This window comes from Chrysochloris asiatica, unplaced genomic scaffold (assembly GCF_000296735.1).
Source record: "Chrysochloris asiatica unplaced genomic scaffold, ChrAsi1.0 scaffold00030, whole genome shotgun sequence".
Lineage (NCBI taxonomy): Eukaryota > Metazoa > Chordata > Mammalia > Afrosoricida > Chrysochloridae > Chrysochloris > Chrysochloris asiatica.
Genome location: NW_006408548.1, coordinates 12,389,053 through 12,409,033, shown reverse-complemented (window position 1 = coordinate 12,409,033; position 19,981 = coordinate 12,389,053). Strand labels below are relative to the sequence as shown.

The 19,981-nt window shown below is 44.4% G+C and overlaps 1 protein-coding gene across 2 annotated transcripts; it reads right to left on the bottom strand.

Annotated features, from left to right (window-relative positions):
* Positions 1 to 6,531: 6,531 nt before the first annotated feature.
* On the bottom strand, positions 6,532 to 13,813 carry EOMES (eomesodermin). 2 transcript variants are annotated; one of them, XM_006851607.1, is made up of 6 exons: positions 12,511 to 13,813; positions 11,317 to 11,471; positions 9,895 to 10,016; positions 9,280 to 9,438; positions 9,134 to 9,195; positions 6,532 to 8,415 (listed from the first exon to the last, which is right to left on the bottom strand). In XM_006851607.1, the coding sequence occupies exons 1-6, from the start codon at positions 13,395 to 13,397 to the stop codon at positions 7,677 to 7,679; spliced, it is 2,124 nt and encodes a 707-aa protein (XP_006851669.1). In that variant the 5' UTR covers positions 13,398 to 13,813; the 3' UTR covers positions 6,532 to 7,676. The 2 variants fall into 2 exon arrangements, with proteins under 2 accessions (XP_006851669.1, XP_006851670.1); XM_006851608.1 differs by having other exon boundaries at positions 6,532 to 8,358.
* Between the last annotated feature and the right edge of the window lie 6,168 nt (positions 13,814 to 19,981).

Below are 19,981 nucleotides of genomic sequence, written 5' to 3'. Positions count from 1 at the left end.
CCAAGCTTCAATGAAGTCATTGGCAAAAAGCAGGACTCTTGGAATTGCGGGAATACAAATTGAAATCTTTCAAAAACTGACGAAGCACTGGAGACACTCATCTATGCCAAGAAATTTGGATGACACCTACCTGGTCAACTGATTGGAAGAGATCCATATTTTGCCATTCCAAAGAGAGGTGACCCAACAGAATGCAGAAACCATCTAATAATATCATTAATATCATATGCAAGTACAATTTTGCTGAAGATAATTAAAAAGTGGCTGCAATGGCACATTCACAGGAAACTGCCAGAAACTCAAGCTGAATTCAGAATAGGACATGAAACTAGGGACATCATTGTTGATGTCAGATGGATTTTGGTTGAAACCAGAGTATATCAGAAAGATGCTTACTTGTGCTTTATTGACTATACAAATGACTTCAACTATGTGGATCATGACAGGCTATGGATAATATTGCAAAGAATGGGTATTCCAGAACACTTAATTGTGCTATGAGGAACCTGTACATAGACCAAGAGGAAATTGTTCGAACAGAACAACAGGATACTATATGGTTTAAAATCAGGAAAGGTGTGCACAGGTTTATATCTTTCACCATACTTAATTCAATCTGTATGTTGAGTGTGGCGGTGCAGGATAATGTGCTGGAATGCAAAGCCGGGTTTTTTTTGATGCTTCAAGCTTACCAGCCGCTCCTCAAAAAAACCTATACAGGGTTGCTATGAATTAAAACCGACTCAACGACACTAAACAACAACACCAATTCTGAGCAAATAATTTGAGAAGCTGAATTATGTGAAGAAGACTGTGGCATCAGGATTGGAGGAAGACTCATTAACAACCTGAGATATGCAGATGATACAGCCTTGTTGTTTTTGTTGTTAGGTGCCATTGAGTCAATACCGACTCATAGTGACTCAATGTACAACAGAACGAAACTCTGTCTATTCCTGGGCCAACTTCACAATTGTTGCCACACTTGAGCCCATTGATGCTGCCACTTTGCCAATCCATCTCACTGAGGGTCTTCCTCTTTTTCTCTGACCCTCCACCTTACCAAACATGATACCCCCCTCCGGTAACTGGTCCCTCCTGACAATATGTCCAAAGTATGAGAGACAAAGTTTGGCCATCCTGGCCTCCAAGGATCACTTTGGTTGCACTTCTTACAACATAGATGTGTTTGTTCTTTTGGCAGTCCATGGTGCTTTCAATATGCTCCTCTAATACCATAACTCAAATATGTTAATTCTTCTATAATCTTCCTTATTCACTGTTCAACTTTAACATGCAAATGAGGTTATTGAAAATACCATGGCTTGGGTCAGGCATACCTTAGTCCTCAAGCTGACATCTTTGCTCTTCAATACTTTAAAAAGGTCTTGTGCAGCAGATTTGCCTAATGCAACCTTACAAACTTACTTGCAAGAAATGAAGAGGACTTAAGATACTTAATTGATATACAACAAAGACTTCAGCCTTTAGTACGATTTGCACCTCCAAAGAAATAAGATGAAAATGCTTACAACTGGGCCAATAACATGATAAATGGAGAAAAGATTGAAGTTGTCAAAGATTTCATTTTGCTTAAATCCACAATCAACACTCACGGAAGCAGCAGTCAAGAAATCAAACAACATACTGCTTTAGGCAATTCTGCTGCACAAGACCCCTTTAAGGTGTTCAAGAGCAAAGATATCAGTTTGAGGACTAAGATGTACCTGACTCAAGCCTTGGTATTTTCAATAGCCTCATATGTATGTGAAGGTTGGACAGTGAATAACATAGACCATAGAAGAATTCATTCATTTGAGTTATGGTGTTGGAGAAGAATACTGAGTTCCATGGACTGCCAGAAGAGCAAATAGATCTGTGTTGGTAGAAGTACAGCCAGAATGCTCCTTAGAAGTCAGGATATTGAGACTTCTCTCTCATAGTCATACATATCAGGAAGGACCAGTCCCTGGGGAAGGATGTTATGCTTTGTAAAGTGAAGGGTCAGCAAAAATGAGGAAGACCCCAAGGAGATGGATTGACACAGTGACAGCAGCAATGGGTTTAAGTATAACAACAATGTGAGGATGGCCCAGGGTTGTGTTTCAGTTTGCTATGTATAGAGTCGCAATGACTAGTAGTCTACTCCTCAGCACCTAACAATAATAACAAAAAATTATAAAGCAGTTTAAATTTATAATTTCATTTCTTCCTCATTGGTCCTACTTGGGAAAGTAGGTGCTGTTGAAATCTACTTTACAGATGAGAAAATGAAGCTCAGAGAAATCAAGTGCTAAGCAACCAGCTAGTAAAGCGACGGACACAGGTCTGGAACTCAAGTCTTAGCTCCAAAGTGTGGGCTCCTCCACACCCTCTTCCGGCAACTATAAGTTTATTAAAGGACGCGTGGAAGTGGGAAGTAGAAAATGGTTGTTTGCGTATTTGTTTTACCAAACGCCTAATAGTAAGAGGAAGCTCTAGTCACTTGGAGAGATCCTTACTCGCGGTGACCAGCAGATGGCGAAGGCTGCCCGCGGCCGGGAGAAGAGGCGCACCGCAGCCGGGTACAGAACGGCTGCAGAACTGGGGCCAAGAGTGAGGCGCAGGGTTCTCTTCTGAGCCTATAGCGCCGGGAATGTTGGGTAGAGCCTAGAGTTACGATTTGCAGTGCAAGCCCTGTTACTTCTATAAAGACGTATAGAAGGGAGTTGGTGTTTTTAAAGTAGGCGATGGAGTTCTGGTGGTACTCAGAGAGGAGGCTCCAGGCTAATTTGAAACCCAAGAGCTGCTCCTTGGGAGAAATTATGTTTTCATCATGATTTACAGTCCTACAAGGTGACTATGAGTTGGAGTGGACTGGATGCCCTATAGTCCAAAATTAATAGTAACCATTGCATGCAGGCGGGCATGGATGCAGGCAGATGTGGGTACACTTTGGAGTGGGGTGGGGTGGAGTGGGCATCGCTGATAACCTGCTTCACAGCTGGAGAATCTAATTCCTTTCCCTGGCGTCCTATGAGAGACGCAGAAGATTCTTAAGAGGAAGGAGAAAGGCTGCCATCCAGTCGATTGCGACTCATAGCGACCCTTTAAAGCGTTTCCAAGGAATGGCTGGTAGATTTGAACTGTCGACCTTGAGGATAGCAGTCCAGTGCTTAAATCATAATGAGAAATTCAAAGGCCATCCATCTCCTAATTCTCACCGTCTTAAAATGTGTTATTATTTTTTAAGACCGTGACAAATTTTTAAAAGGCTGCCAGCAGATCGCTCGATTTGGTCGCGGTGTGGGAGATCCAGCCGTTGCCGGGCTTCAGCGCTAGAGAACCCTTGCAAACCCCACACCTGTGCGCAGGGCCCTGGCTTTTGCAAGCCGTAGGAAGCACTCCACCCCACCCCCACCCCCAATGTAGTTGCCAATGGACATATTCTGCGGGTTCGAGTCTGCACGCGGTGGACCTGCCCAAGCTCTCATATTCAAAAGCCTGGATGTAAGAGATGGGGGTTGTGTGGTAGGCATTTCATAGAGAGACTCTATTGGGCTCTCCAACAAATGTTCGCATGGTTGCCTTTGGAAAAGAGCCTCCAGGGTGATGCCGAGATCTCTAAGGGAAAGTGCCAAACTTTGGATTTGGCGTGCAGAGGGGTGGGACATTACGGTGGGAACGGGAAAGGGAAGAGACAGAAGTAGCCTTGTTGTTGATGTTATGTGCCGTGGAGTCGTTTCCGACTCATAGCGACCCTGTACAGGGTTTCCGAGGCTGTAAATCTTTAAGGGAGCAGAAAGCCTCATCTTTCTCCCGCGGAACAGCTGGTAGTTTCCAACAGCTGACCTTGCGACTCGTTGCCCAATTCGTAACCACTACGCTTAGAAGTAGCCTAGACAAGTAAAAAAGGGTATTATAAATGTTCGTCCCCTTGGCGACTCAATGTGCATTAAAATCAAGGGTCACAGGCGGGGGTGGTGGTGGTGGTGGTGGTGTTATTCGGTGGCGTCAATGACACCCTGTAGAGATTTTAAAAATTATTTACTCCACCCCCACTTCAAGTGCCCCGTTATGGTTGCTAAAGGAGGAAGCGATTGCAGAGAGCCAAGACATGGTAATGCTGCCTTTATCCTAGTTTAAAGCTAATCAAAGGCGGCTGAAAAGGGAGGAAAGCTGGGACAAAAGCACATTTGGAGATTCGAAACTCCTCACTGCGGGGATGGATGATGCATTTCTTCTAACAGATGAAGGGTTTAAATAGACTCTAAAACCAGGTCCGCTTTCACAGGCTAAAAGTTTGGCGCAGAGCCGGCAGCCTCCCCTCCTCCCCAAATTCTTTTCTGTGTCTTCCCGCCTTTACCAATTTCCTTCCAGAAGAGAGCGGCACCCACCCCCATCCCCAAGACAACAACCGAGCGCCCTAGCAATACTAGGCTTCCACACGGAGGATACCTAAGACCTCGGGGAGCCAATCATGCCAGGATCGGTTAGGGGGCAATGAAGGTCCTACTCCAAAGTTCTCCCCAAAGCAGAAAAGATTTTCCTGGGGCCAAGTGTGGGACAGCTCTCCACTCTTTTTTAAAATTGGAAAGAGCAACCCTAAATACTTGACAATGAAAAGATGCGTTTGGAAAACGCCAAATCTTTCCAACTCTGAATCAGAATTCTTTTTACACTACTTTTCCCTCATTCGTTTTGGTTTCTTTTATTAGTATTCTTCATTTGTGTAAAAAAAGTGAACCCTGGAGGACCGCTAGCACCTGGCACAAACTGGGGGACACTGACCGAGAATGTAAACAAACGCGGCGCCAAGCCCTTGATCTTTATTTAAATAGAGGCTTGTTTATCGGTGTCATCCTAGGAGGATTAATTAGATACATCTCTTCACAATTTGGTGTCTGACACTCCATCTTAGGAATGCCTTATCACAAGGTGTTAATTGAGGCCACTCAGCCACTTACATTTCTATTAAACACTGTGAGGGACTTTTCACAAGTACCAGGTTCATTTTACTGTACGGTGTAAAAATATACAGGACTCGAAATAGATTGGGGCTGGTCTACATTAACTGACGGTGATTAGCATTTTCAGACCTTCCTAAGGGCAGAATAAACACTGTTTCCAAATTCCTCCACACATCCCCAATAAGCTCCCAATTTTATGGGGGCAGGAGAGTTGTGGTGTGTAGCCCAGGGTTGGGGAGCTGAGTCCCTTTCTCAAGTCTGAGTTCGTCCACCACAAATATACATTGAAAGCCAAATTCTCAAGGATATCGCCTCCCAGCTCCTCGATAAAATTCAGAGTGGCTTTGCCAAAAGCATTTTGAGCCGAAGTTGCAGAGCTTGAATTCAAGCCCCCAAGGTCATGGGCGGCACTGGAAGAAGTCCAGTTCCGGAAGGGTGGCGGAGATAGGATACTGGGGGGAAACCTCAGGTACAAGCCCTAGTAGGAGGCCTTACTTGCGTGCGGAAAGGGAGGAGGTCCGGGCCCATAGCTAGCCTCCCAGCAGCTAATCCTCTTAGCGGCTGCATTTCCGCGCCGCGCAGTCAGCCGAATGACACTCCAGACCAGACCTTTACCCTGGGAGGGGCCGGAGGGGACTGGAAAGGTTTGCAAACCCGACCAGAGACTGTCTGCTGATAAGCCTGGTGGGCTGTCTGCGGGGGAGGGGGCAAAGGAGCCTCTGCCAAACTCCTTGGTTTGACTCTCAGGCTGGCCACCAGCTCAGCCAAGGAATGGGCGGTCTTCGCCCTCTTGGGGAATGTGAGCCAAATAAACGGATCTGAACGCCAGGCGAAAGGCTTCCCATCCATTGTTTACAAAGCTGCAGCGCGCCGGAAGACTGGGGATCCTCTTTGGTCAGAGCAGCGCCTGCGACCGCGCCCCAGCGTCCCGAGCTGTAAGAGCTGGGTCCCCGGCGGCAGCTACCGAGGCTGGCAGTCCGTGGCGGGCCGGTGCACCCTGTGGCTGGGTGCCGAAGAAAGCCTCAGGTGGTAGGTAGCAGAAACCCAGCCGTGGGCGGCTCGAGCGCCCGGCTGCGCCTGTGACACCCGAAACTCGCGGGCGTTCAAAAAGCCTTAGCAGTTCCCTGGGAGCCCTTGTAAGCCCAGAAATGGGTGGCCCTAAGAAGGCAGAGAGAGAGAGAGAGAAAAAAAAAAGCCCAGATAACTGTGAAATTGGAGGAGGGCCAACGCTGGGACCAGGCACCAAGGCCTGACTGCGAAGGTTTTCAGACTAGAATTAGGCCTAGTGTGGGCAATCTTGCATCCTGGCAGTGACCTCCACCCTCACCTTCACCCCTCATGGTCCAAACTTCCCACTGGGATGAGGAAATTGTTCCATTCACCTTCAAGGTAAAACAAAACAAAACAACAACAAAACCCCACAAGCATCCGCATTCCCAACCCCTCCTGACCAGAGCCCAGTTAGTCTAGAGCATGAATGATCAAGGAGAGTAGCTGCAGATGGTGGAAGAGGCAAAAATCAGATTAAAAACAAACGAAACAAAGATGAAAAAAACCTGTACAGAAGACAGAGCTATGCTCTTTCCCATATTGAACCACATTTATTAAAAATGACTAATACTGTACATAAAAATCCAAGATCACTAAAAAGCTTATAGGAGCTGTGACATCAGGTTTTGAACTTCTTCACATTGCCAAGATGATGAGGCATTGGAAGAGGCCAAGGAAGAGGATGAAATAAGAGTTTTCTTTAAACCTGTTTCAAGTTAGTACAGGGTAGCTGAATACATTCTTGACTACCTAAGAAGTAAACAGAATATTCCCCCAAATATCCTGGGGCTGATGAGAGAAACTATCTTCTTGCCCCTGCAGGTGTTGTCAGTTGATTGCGAATTCGTTACAGAGCCAAAGCACCAATTTTACATTATCTGGGATACCTATGTAGACTATTTGTACAATGTATTCCACTTTATTCTACAGCGTACCTAAACACACACAACTGTACACTTTTAAATTCTCTCTTTTTGGCCATTCCCTTCCTTACCCTCTCTCCTGAGTGCTCTGGTCCACCCCAACACACAGCAAGAGGCCTGCTCCTCTCAGTGAGGCAATCCTGAGCTAGGCAAACATGGCTTGTTCTGCAAGCCTGGGAGGAATCAAAGTCAGGTTCAACCAGTATTTTCATAATCGTGTTTCTAACCTCCCAGGCTAAACATCTTTTGTCCCTAGCAGAAGGTAAACAGCAAAAAAGTCCCCTGTTGAAACTTAAGGCCCAATTCTTCTCTTCCAGAAGTAAAACTCCTTAGCGTTCGTGGGTTCTGTTTGTTTTAAAGGTTTACGAACAGAAATGAGAACTGGAGATTCCATCTCATTAATGGTGCTCGGCCCTCAATCTTCACAGCCCAATTCACTAAATGTTTAGTGTCTCCAAATAAATAAATCCCAAATCTTGGATAACTTTCAAATTTTAAAATACTTTAAAGCCCTCCATTGAATTCATTTTAAAAGGGTTGGGGGGGTGGGGTGGGATGCTAGGTTTGTTTCAGTTACCTGCAGCAATCAAAAAACTTTGGCACCTTCTTTATAGAATTGCACAAAACAGGATGCATCAAGGTGGAAGGCAAAACGTCTTTTTGGCAACCTAGACAAAGAAGACAACAACAAAAAAACACCACCAAGTCCATCTGCAAAAAGTTTGCTAATTTTTAACGAGGTTAAAATAATTCTTTAGGGAGTTGTGTAAAATGCATAATATCCTCCCATGCCTTTTGATGTGTCTTTACTGTATTCTTCAGCATTAAGGTCCTCACACTTTATGGAGGGAGAATTTTCATTACTGGAGGTGCTAGGAGACAGCCGCCTTCGCTTACAAGCACTGGTATATACCCCTGAATCGTTGGAATCTAGAGACTTGATAGAAGGGGGCGTCTCTATCCATGATGAACTAATTTCTTCTTTGACTTTCTCCTTGGAGAGCTGATCTTCAGGGAATACAGGAGGGCTCGTTCTAGAGGTCCATGGTAGTCCAGCTGCCATCTTCCTTTGATAAGAACCTCGACCTCCCCATCCTGCCATAGCAGGAAAAGTGGGGTCAGGGTAATATCCAAGGGCATGGGATGTCTGGAGGGGCAAGGATTTAATACCATATGGGAGTAACGTGCTAGAAGTATATTCAGATTCATAGGAACCGATATCTAATTTATTGGTCCCGGGTTGCTGGACAGGCGTGACAAGCCACCGCTGGGGAGGGTTGGCCACCTCTTCGCTCTGTTGGGGTGAAAGGAGGCCGTTGGTCTGTGGAACGGTTCTCTCGCCATTATAATATCGGGCTTGAGGTAAAGTGTTGACGAAGGGCTCCGGGAAGAAGGACTGAACGCCATACCGACCTCCAGGGACAATCTGATGGGATCTAGGAGAATCCGTGGGAGATGGAGTTAACCTGTCATTTTCGGAAGCGGTGTACATGCTACAATATAAAGAGAAACACTTAAAAAAACACCCTAATGTTGATCCCAAACAAACCACCTCCCAGAAATGAAAAAGTCTGCTAGTTTGTACTGACAGTGGGCCTGCTGGAGTGGAGGAACAGAGACAGAATCATGGGCTCATTTTAGCTGGATTCTTGGCCCACCCAGAAAAACTCCCCATGACATCAAAAGTTCCCTCTAAGACATTTAATATTTAAACCATGGAAAATTCACCTTGGTAGGTCCTAGAACTTGAAGAACCCTAAGCAACCTTCCCTTGCCAATGGGATAGAAAGAAAGCTGGCTATACAGAAGATCCAGAGTAGAAAGACATTTGCAAGGCCTTGATATTTGATGTTTTGAAAATTACATCCTCTTAGTTTCAGGGTTTTGTTATGTTAAAAAAAGGGGAGGAGTATAGTAATACCTTTTCTGGTGAAGATAAAATAGTTGGATCACAAAAAAAGAGTATGTAAATGCAGATTCTTAAAATTCTGAATCTCCACAGAAATGTTTTTAAAAAAACACTCCTCATTTGTAAACCCTTAACATTAAAAAAATAATAATAATGAAACCTTTCTGTGAAAATTCCAAAACAAGGTAAGTAATGGCAAAAATATGCAAAAAATTAAGTTAAAATCCCAAATGTGAAAGCTCTTCTTAGAATATGTTCTCAAAGTGTCTGATCATACAAGTATGAGGAAAGGCTGCACTTACGAATCATAGTTGTCCCTGAAGCCTTTAGCAAAGGGGTTATGGTCAATCTTTAGTTGAGTAATCTAGATGGGTGAGAAAAAGAGTTGTGAGCACTTTGTTATGTTGGACCTAGCTTTAGAGATTCTTGGGACATTTGAGACACTCACATCAGTGTTCTGGTAGGCAGTAACTGCGATGAACTGTGTTTCTGAGAAGGTAAAGGTCTGGGTCTTCGAGGGCTCATTCAAGTCCTCCACACCATCCTCTGTAACTTCAACAATGTGCAGTCGTGGTTGGTACTTGTGTAAAGACTGTAAAACTATCATCTGAAAATGGTATAGAAACAAAAATGGTCATACCTAAAACATCTCAGATACTCAACAAAAGTAGGTTTTAACAAATTATGTATTTTGAAATGGGACCTCTGCTTTCCTTCCCCCTACTAACTTTATTTTTAATTGTCACTTTAAATATCAAGACATTTTTGAAACTTAAAACATAGCTAAGTATTCATGTCTGATAAACACCTTTCCTTTGGTCCCCTAAGTTCCTTAAAAAAATTTCAGTGTTTCTGTTCCTAATAGTAGAATCAGTGTTATTGAAAATTCAGTTAAAAAAAAAAAAAAAGAAAGAAAAATGAGAAACGTGCAAAGAAATAAATGTTAGAAAGAAATAGCTAAGTAAACAGGTGACAAGAGCAAGCATTACAAATACAGTGAAAAGAATATGTACTCTAGTTAGAGCTATAGCTTGAAGACCCTCCCCCCTCTCTGCCACTCTACCTGGGTGTTGTTGTTATTTGCGCCTTTGTTATTGGTGAGTTTTAATTTCCCAAAGGAAATCTCCTGTCTCATCCAGTGGGAACCAGTATTAGGAGACTCTGGGTGAACATACATTTTGTTACCTAAGAGAAAATGAAACAAAAAAAAAAAACAGAACCCAAGCATATAGGGCTGTTTACAAATGGAGGTGGGAAAAAGGGGTGTCAATTAACTATGGAAAGATGTTAAGTGCCATCTAGTCGGTTCCAACCCACAGCGACCCTGTACAGGGTTTCCGAGGCTGTAAATCTTTACAGAGGCAGAAAGCCTCATCTTTCTCCGTTGGAGCAGCTGGTTGTTTTGAACTGCTGACCTTACGGTACGCGGCCCGATTCATAACCACTATAAGATCAAAATTTACTAGCCAAAGTCCCTCAGTCTCACTGCATAAAACTGCCCAGTGGAAACCAAGTGGATACCTTTGATACTCTGCCTAGGGTCCCTGTTTCTAGCTTACCTTGGACAAGACATTCATCTTTTTACAGCAGCTCAACATTTAAAAATGCAACCAACAGGAGAAGCCTCCTGTTTAAAGCTGCACCCTGTAGTGCAGTGGACAAAGTGACCCAGGTGCTAACAGAATCGAATTGCATCCTGGGAGGAAGATTTGGCAGTCTGATGTAGCACTTAGCTCCCCTAAGGATTTACAGCCTTGGAAACACAGTCCTATAGAGTGGCTATGACATAGGAATTCATTAGACTGAAATTTGGTTTTGTTTTTAACGCTGAAAAAGACAACATCTGATGGAAGGTAATTACACTTTCATGAATAAACTCAAACTTGTTATTGTCATTGAATCAGTTCTGAATTATAGTGACCCTATTTAGGGTTTTCAAGGGGCAGTTGATGGGTTTGAACTGCCAACCTTGTAGATCACAGTGCAGTGCAGTGCTACAACACCACACCAGGTGCCCAAATAATCTATATGTTGTTGTTAAGTGCCCTTGAGTCGGTTGACTCATAACAACCCTGTGTAGAGTTTCCAAGGAGCGGCTGATGAGTTTGAACTGCTGACTTTGCGGTTCAAACAGACCTTGAGGTCGAGTGCTTATCCTATGATGCCACATCAGGACTCCAAAATTCTATATAGTGGTAGGTTAAAAGAAAGATAATTGCTACATCACTATTTTGTTTGTTTTTAAATCTACCACTATATAGAATTTGTCTTACCTTCCACTATAAAAGTTCTACATGGTGGTAGGTAAAAAACGTGACTTAGCAATTATCTTTCTTTCAAACAAACAACACAAAGAAACTCATACCCCTCTTGGTCCCAGATTGGGGACCAAACGTGCTACATTTAAATGTGAATTGTCTTGAGTCAAAGGTTCCGATTTCTTCCCCACCCGCTCCCCACCATTTCGAGGTTCCTCTCTCCTCACCCTGCATGTTATTGTCGGCTTTGCCGCAGGTCACCCATTTGCCCCCCTGGAAACGCCAGTGGTTGGGGTCTGCCAGCACCACCTCTACGAACACGTTGTAGTGGGCGGTAGGATTGAGTCCGTTTATATTGAAGCTCAAGAAAGGAAACATGCGCCTGTGCAAGGGAATAGAACCAGGATAAGCGATTTTTAACCAGGATCACCTGAGAGAGAGCTCAGACTCGGCTCGGTTCCCCGGGCACACTAGGCTAGGGACGGAGTACATTTAGAAGCCTGCAATGTACAGAATGCCAGTAAAGCGGGCCAAAACGATGTAAACTATTTCTGGATCACTAACTCTTGAAATACCTTCCTCTTCTCCTAATTAACCTGCCCCATAGTCATTATTTCCCAAATTCATGTGTTTTCAGAGCCTTCCCCACTCAAGTTTTCAGACCTTTCAGACACACATTAATTTTTATTCCGGAGCGTCAAAAATTACGTCTTCTTAAAAACACAAGTGCCAAAGAGCAAGATTTAAGTTCTCGTAAAATTTTTTTTTACCGATAAGCCTGAAAGTTCCCTTTGCGCGCCCTTCTCCTAGTACTTCCCTCACCCTAACTCCTTTTCCCAGACGTGTTAGCAATTGGACGAGTATCACGTTTTTCTCTTATCCAGAACTCATGCCAGGACTGACTCCAAGACAAGTGTAACCAACTACCCAGACCAACCTTCCGAGGCCAACTCTCTGGCCTTCACGCCCATTTCCCGCAGGCGCCCCGTGGAGACCCTGGCGCCTAAAACTGCAGGAGCCCCATCCATGGCGCTCAGGTGACCAGTCCTTGCGCCATCCCCCATCCTCAGCTACTGGTCGGCGAACCTGGCCCAGTTGCCTAGCAGGCAGATCTACTGAATCCAATTTAATGGGGATGCCCAAATTTCAATTTCCGCCTCATCCCCTTCAGTTGAGGCGAGGATGACGAGCAGTTGGTACAAGGGGCAGAGAGGGAGCAACTGTAACATTAATTAGCCTCCTGTACTAGCTTCCGTTCCCAGACTCGGAGAGAAATCTGATCGAAAATGAGGCGTCTACGCGGAGAAAAAATTATCCAAGCAAAGCGCGGAACTAGTGGGTGCACTCACTCCCTGCCACTCCCAAGACCACATGTTCACCCTTTCATCCCGCATCCCCGGGACCCTCCACGCTGCGCTCACCTGCCCTGTTTTGTAATGATCATCTCTGTTTGGTGGCGGTGAAATTTGAGCCACAGAGGCCGATTGCAGAGGTAGACGTGAGCGCGGAAACCAGAACCGGGAACTCCCAAACCTCCCAGCCCTCCGCAAGAACCCGCCGCTGCCGCCCCGGAGTATGGCCCGTAAAGCGGTGCCCCCTGGCTGTATTGATAGGCGCCCGGGCCACCGCCTGCACCGCTGCTGCTACTCGCGCCACTGCCGGCACCAGCTGCCGGGCCGAATTGTGCCCTCCCGGGTGGGCAAACAGTCGCAGGGAAGCCGCCGGGGGGCAGCATGGAGCCGTAGGGGTAGCGCGCCCCGTTGGGAGTTGGGTACACCGATCCGTGGGGCGCCCCAGCAGCCGTCTGGTAAGGGAAGAGTGAGCAGGGCGCGGCCAGCTCTGAGCCCTGAGGGCCGGGGGACTGCAAGTAGTAGCGCTCCGAGCTCAGGGTGTCCATGGAGTAGCGTGCTGTGGCGGCGGCAGCGGCGGCAGCGGCGGCAGCGGCAGCAGCTGCAGCGGCCGAGGGCAGCTCCTCCTCCCCACAGGGGGAGCTCTTGCGGCCGTCCGGGGGCCCTGGTTTGGCCACTGCCGCGGCGCTGGCGAAGGAGTCTCCGGCGTCCGCGTCACTGAGCATGGCCGTGGGGGCCCCCGCGCTGGTGACTGTGGGCTCCCCGCTCCCTGCCTCGCACGAGAGGCTCCCCGAGAACTTCTTGGACGCTTTGTCTAAGTCCAGCCTCTGAGGAGAGGGGGCCGCGCCGGGGAGGTGACCTGCGCTCCCACCGCTGCCCCCTCGCGCACTCTCCAGTGGGTAGAAGTGCGCGCCGGGTAGGTTCACCGAGCTCACCAAGAGCTGCTCCCCTAACTGCATGCTTTACAAAGGGTAGAGGGCTGCTGGCTGCTTCCTCTCTTTCTGCGGTCTTATTATAAAGGCAGAATGGGGGAGCCAGCGCCCTCTTCCGAGGGGAAGGTAACTTCCCCTTCCTTCTGCGCCCCCGCAACCCACCTGCCGAAGCGCGCGCTTCACCAGCGCGCACTGGCGCGCCCTGACCTCCTTGCCCTTCCTGTAAGGAAAGCGAACTAAATTTTAACGTAGAAGAAAGAAACTAATCAAGAACTCTTTTTCCTTCTCTAGTCCCTGTTACTAGCTATACTCACGCACCTCCTCCCACACTCCCACCTCGGAAGAAAAGGACTGCGATCTCTAGTCCCATCTACTACCAAGCTTGTGCCTTTCTACCCTTTTTCTAATGCCAAGACATTGACCAAGCTGACCACTTGAAAACTCGCGGGCTGTCACGCTCTGCATTATATACGTGCGGTTCGGGAGGGGCTTCGCGGACCCGCAACCCCAGAACTCTCGGATTGGCTGATAGGGATGACATTAATTCAATTAGGCATATACTAATTGGATCAAGTCGCCTGCTATTCTATTTTCTTTAGCCTGAATTAAAACACACACACATACACACACACCAAAACTGCCTCGCTGTGACAATCAATCCTGGTGTCTTGTGTTTCACCGGAGTTTAGGGGAACACGATTTAAGGTTCCTTCACAAGAAATCATCCCAGCGCTCTGCGCAGAGCATAAGAGAACCGACGGGAGTAAGTTTTAGAGGCCCGAGGGAGAAAGGCTCTGCAAGCCGACGATTTGTAGGAAAGCACAGGGCCTGGAGCGTGGGGTACTGGCACAAGTTGAAGACAGGCCTAATCGAAGTCTCTTTACACTTAGGAGCTGTAACTCCAAGCATATCTTTCTCCTGATGGGGAAAGACTCTTTGACAGCTGGAACCTTTTTTGTTTCGGTCCCATTCTTTTACCAAGTGGAGAGTGTTTTCGGAGTGGAACTTCCCGCTCAGCTTTTGGGATTTCGGGGATGGCCAGAGAACGCGGCCATCTGTGAGGACCGAAGCCCTCATCTTTTGGATCAAGAGTCCGGGTTGGATGAGACACTGAGAACCATCCAAGGAGAAACTACTAACAATTTACTCCAGAGCTAACTACTTACCCACATGCTATATTAATATCCCTACCTTCCGGAGGCAATTACTCTCCACCAGTAGAAGTCTACGCTACTCAATTTTCTTAAATCTTCTCTACTTAGTCCCCGTATCTACTATTGGTTTGGGCACCGAGAAACAAAGGTTCATTGGCAACCGCGCAGTTAAGGTTGCCTGAGCCTTTCCTCCATGGTGCAACACAGAAGGTAGAATTAGTAAATAATCAGTTTGATACTGAATTAAGCCTACGTTTCTGCCAACAGTAGAGTCAAGAACAATGTTATCTTATTTTATTGTTTTATTACTAAAGAGGGGCCAGAAGGAAGTTTCATTGCGGAGAAGCAGAAACCTGAATATTCGCTTTTATTAAGCAATTACGGACAAGGCTTACAATCGCTCCGGGAGTGCATTTTCCGGCTGAGATGTCTAGACTCTGCTTCCCCAACCCGAAGCGCTCACACGGGAAACTCTTCGCCCACAACAGATTAGGCGGCCACAGGAGTCCCTGAATGCGCATACGCACAGTAGAACAGCGTGAAGCTTTAAAATTGAGGTTCATACCACAGTAGTACCAACATCAGCACGTCTGGTTAGAGAGCGAAGGGGTCCTTAAAGCTCTAGGACGTCCTGAGCGTTTATCAGTTTTCCACAGTGATAAAACAACAACAAAAAAAAACCCAAGCGTGCGCGGAGGTTTTCAGGGTCAAGGAGCAGTCAGAAGGAGTGAGTAAGTTAGGGCGAGTGAGTCTGAGCAGGGCCCTCGTGGGTGCTGGGCAGAAATTCCCTAGAGGTTGGCTCCAAGCGCGCACAGTCCTGAGCTTCCTGCATTTGGTCTCATCAGTTTACTAAGGGTTTGTCGTGACGCTCTCTGCTCGGATCACCCAATAGCCTATCTCCCTTCTTTGGTTTTATTTTGACCCAGAGAATTCTGGAGGAATTACATTATATAGTATAGTTTTAAAAGACCGTTAGCGTCTTTGTGGGTTTCAGTGTGGATATTTGCAAAAGTGACAATAACGCAGGGAAAGGAAAGCGCCGCGATGTAGCTAAAGGTTTAGGACTCCTGGGTTCCTCCACGTTAGCGTTGACCATAGTTACAGGATGTTTGAGGAGATACCAGGGTCAGACTGAATTTCGCTTTATGTGCCTATAGTTGAAAGTGAATTGGTCTGGGGTGGATGTCAGTTTTGTACTGTAACACAGCGAGAAGAGCATCTCAGTGTCCCTTCAAAACGCTTTCGAGGCAGCGGGGAAAGCGCTGTGCGTGGCAAAGTGCCATCGCAGTCAACAGGCATCGTTCCGACCCATTCTGGCGCAAATAACGCGGGCCAGCTGTCCCCCGAGCCACATCAGAAAAGGTTTTTATTCCAGTCCACAGCAGGCTCTTGAAAGTGACGTGAATTCATTCCTAGAGCCATCTAATCATTACTATATATACATAGTTTGTATAATTAGGGTTTGTGTTGATTCGAGGGGCAGAAAATTGTGGTTTCGTATCTCTGCGCATCTCTAACAAATCTATTATTTTATTCAATTTAACACATTTACAGATGGCAAACCAAGACAAATTCAAAGAGAGTCAAAAGGCAGATTCTACAAACTGCTTTGGGATCTAGGAGCTTTGGAAATTAGGGACAAAATTGCTACATATTATACTATATTACATATATATTACGAACTTTTCTTTCAAGTAATAAAGTATTTCTTTAAAATAAAAGCAGTGTTCCAACTACAAATGATTTTCTTTTTATGACTTCCTCTATGTTAATTAACCAATTAAATTATTATTATTGCATATAGAAAATACTGTTGTGTTGTTATTAAGTGCCGTCTTACTAGTTAGTCTAAAATGCCTGGAGAGGTATAGATAAGCAAATACATTATTTCCTACTCAGAATGGACATTTTTTTTTCCTGCTGACTCAGTTTTCTTTACCAGGGAAAGAAACATTAAAATAATTTTTTTTTTTTCACATGTCCCAGAGCAGTCCTTTCCAGAAATAGGAACAGAAAAGAAAGCTAAAACAAAGATTTGAGTGAACATGTCAGGCAGCAACCTCCTTGGATTGGGTGGGCAAATAACAGAGCTTTCCTCCGTTTGCTGTTTGATTTCAATTACACCCCAAGCTTCATGAAATCCAAATGAGACATTTATTGAAAGGTGCCTGGTTTTATGTGACTCAACTGACAGTGTATTGGAATACATTGAACAAAAACATCAACAGTGGGGAGGAAATGTGGAGACCCCCTTGGAACCCCAGACCCAAAAAGAAGCTGGATTAACTCAAATCTTGCACCTTTTGGACTTAAATGGTGCAAGTAAATCTCTTTTTGAAAGCTAAAAGGAATAAAAGCCAAAACTAGGTGCTGGCATATTCAAACTCTCTTGGTCTCTTGTCAGAAGCAATAATACCAGCTTCACGCCACTGTTTCATCCTGATAACACAAAAATATTGCCCACCAGGTCGAGTGACCACATTACTCCTCTTCCCCCATTAACAGTAACCACTATCCATTCATTAAACTTATGAATATAAAATTGAGGAGCATCTGGTTACAACAGGACTATTACATATCAAATACATAAACACATACTTATGAATAAATTATAGGAGTGAGTTATAGATAAGTTCAATGATATATGGCTTTCCTTAACCCTGCCCCCTCCCCAACCAAGGAGGCCCATATAAATGTACCAATAAAATCTATTATTTTCACCCCCACTAAAACACGTGTTATCAAAACACTGTCCGTGTTATTCAAACACTTTGTAAATTCTGAACAGACTTGCTGCCGGTTCTCCTTTTAACCCTAGGAAAACATTCCAACATTAACCGGTCACCAGTGCTTTGCCTGGACTCTATGAAAACGTCAATGGTTTTTTTGTGGTGAGTTGGTCCTTTTACTATTTATCTATGGTCCTTTCTTTGTTGATGTTACATTTTATTTCACCATCTCAGGTTTGCTCTTTGGCCTTTAGTTCTCTGATGGCCAGATCTGCCACCTCTACTTTATTTCTGAAGGGGGAAGGTACTTTCTTCAGGGAAATGTTCATTTTTTCATTTCTTTCAAAGTGAGTGCCCCATAAGATAAAACATTTGGGCAAGGACCAGTAGTGTTGATGCAGTTGCTAACAACAATAAGTACTCCCACAATTATAGTTTCATTGATATAAGAATTTATTTTTCACAGTGACACTGAAACAAATCCATCGCTTGCTTAAAAACAAAAACAAAAAACCCCCACCAGATCCACATATGTGTGAGGTGAAGAGTAGTATTAAACCCACTTTATTTTAAAACCAAAGTGACCATTCTAAACTACTATTCTAGTTGTTAGTCCATCTATCTAAATTGCTAAGTGCAATTGTTTTTCATTGTTAAAATATGAAGAGGTAGATACTGGAATGGAAGTTAATAAATACATTAAAAACTGTTTATTACAAAAAAAACTTCCACATGATCTTTTCTTAAACATTGACACAAGAATCTTTGGCTGTAGCCCATAATCTTGTGATTGCCTTAAAGAGAAAAAAAAGGCAAGTGCTTTTAAATCAGCGATTAATTTAGCTGCTGTTTTATCATTATCATGACATCATATTTATGGGAATACACATAAATATAAATAATAAGAAAATTCTATAAATAATAAGAAAATTCACAGAAGGTAAAATAAATAAAATAAAATACATCTCCCAAAAAGTACATTATGGGAACATTTGGTTAATTAATGCTACTTTAAAATGTGAGAGAATTATACACAGTCCCATCTGTCTTGTTTACTGTTGCACCTTGAAAATCCTGGCATTTAATAGGTGCTCATCTATTAAGTGAAAGAAAGTGGCTACTAAATTGGTGTCCTGGAACAGCTAAAATATTCCAAGGAGGGCGTCAGATTTATTCTTTAAAACTACAAAGACTTCAATGAAAATGCTCTTTTTTTTCCCCTAAGAGAAAAAGAAGAAAACACAGATCCTTCTAAAATTGTGGAACTGGTTGCTATTCTTGTCTTGTAAGGATTTTTACGATGCCTATGTCTTTTTTTTTTTACTTTTTGTAATCCAAAATATGTAAGATCTTACATATTACATGATTTTGTATGTAGGTGTATGTCCATGTTCACATTCTTTCACAGGGAAAATAGACAAAAGGAAAGTTAGTGCCAGAATTGTAGTATAACTGTTAATGGAAAACCACTATGTGGCCAAAAGCAGTATTACCCTGAACATAAATCAGCTGTACATCACTAACAAAGTTGGCAGAGTCAGTGAAATTAAATGTTTCAACAGGAGACACCCCTATGATAGAGATAGAGCATGAGGTCTACTCAACAGGTGGGTAGAATCATATCCTGATAACTAAAAGGATTCCACACCTCTGGGACAGCTGAAATCTGCCATACAGATCCTATGTGAGAAACAGGAAGACTGGTTTAAAGAAACTTATGCCTCAGAAATGATTAAGTATGAAAGATAACCAAGGAAGGGAAGGAACAAGAGGATAACAGGATAGAAAATCCAAAAAGATAATTCCTTAAATGTATCCCTTTCTAGAAAAACAGAATGCTGTATCAGAATTGAAAACTCAATCAATACTCAAACTATATTGTGGTTCAACCTTTTATTAGCTTTGAGAACCTGGGCACACTCCTTAATATCTCTGCCCCACTTTGTCATTCTGTAGTAATCTCAGTGTAAAGCAATTAGATGAATAACGAAGACTGAAGAAGAACTGATGCATTTAAATGATGCTGTTAAGAATACTGAGTACAACATGGATTGTCAGAAGAATGAACAAGTCTGTGTTGCAAGAAGTACAGCCAGAATACTCCTTAGAAGAGAGGATGGCAAGACTTGATCACCTTTGGACTTGTCATCAAGAAGGACCAGTCTATGGAGAAAGACAATAGGCTTGGTAGAGGATATTGTAGAAAGACAATATGCTTGGTCAGTGACACAGAAAACAACCCTCAATGAAACGGATTGACCATGGCTTCAACAATGAGGATGTTATGGGACAGGCCTGTGTTTCCTTCTGCTGACAACGAGTCTTAGTGGTTATGTATTGGGCTGCTAACCTCACAAGTCAGCAGTTCCACCTGAGAAAGATGAGGCCTTCTGCTCTTGTAAAGATTGAGAGCCTTGAAAACCCTATACAGAGTCACTATGAGTCAGAAATGACTCCAGGACCCACCACCACAACCGTGAGTCTGGCTGACTGACTCACTGGCACCTAACTACAACAAAGAAGTTAGCCCAGCACCTGTCTCATGGGAAAGTCTAAATATAAAGACTTTCCTATTACACTTAGATGGAGACCACTTTTTGCCCTTCTAATTAGATTCTGAGGGATTCCCAGGAAGGTTCTGGAGCAACAGGTCTAAGGCAAAATGAACCAGAGGTAGGAACAGGAGTGGTTCAGTCAGTCAGAATCTGTGAAGACTGTCTCTAGTTGT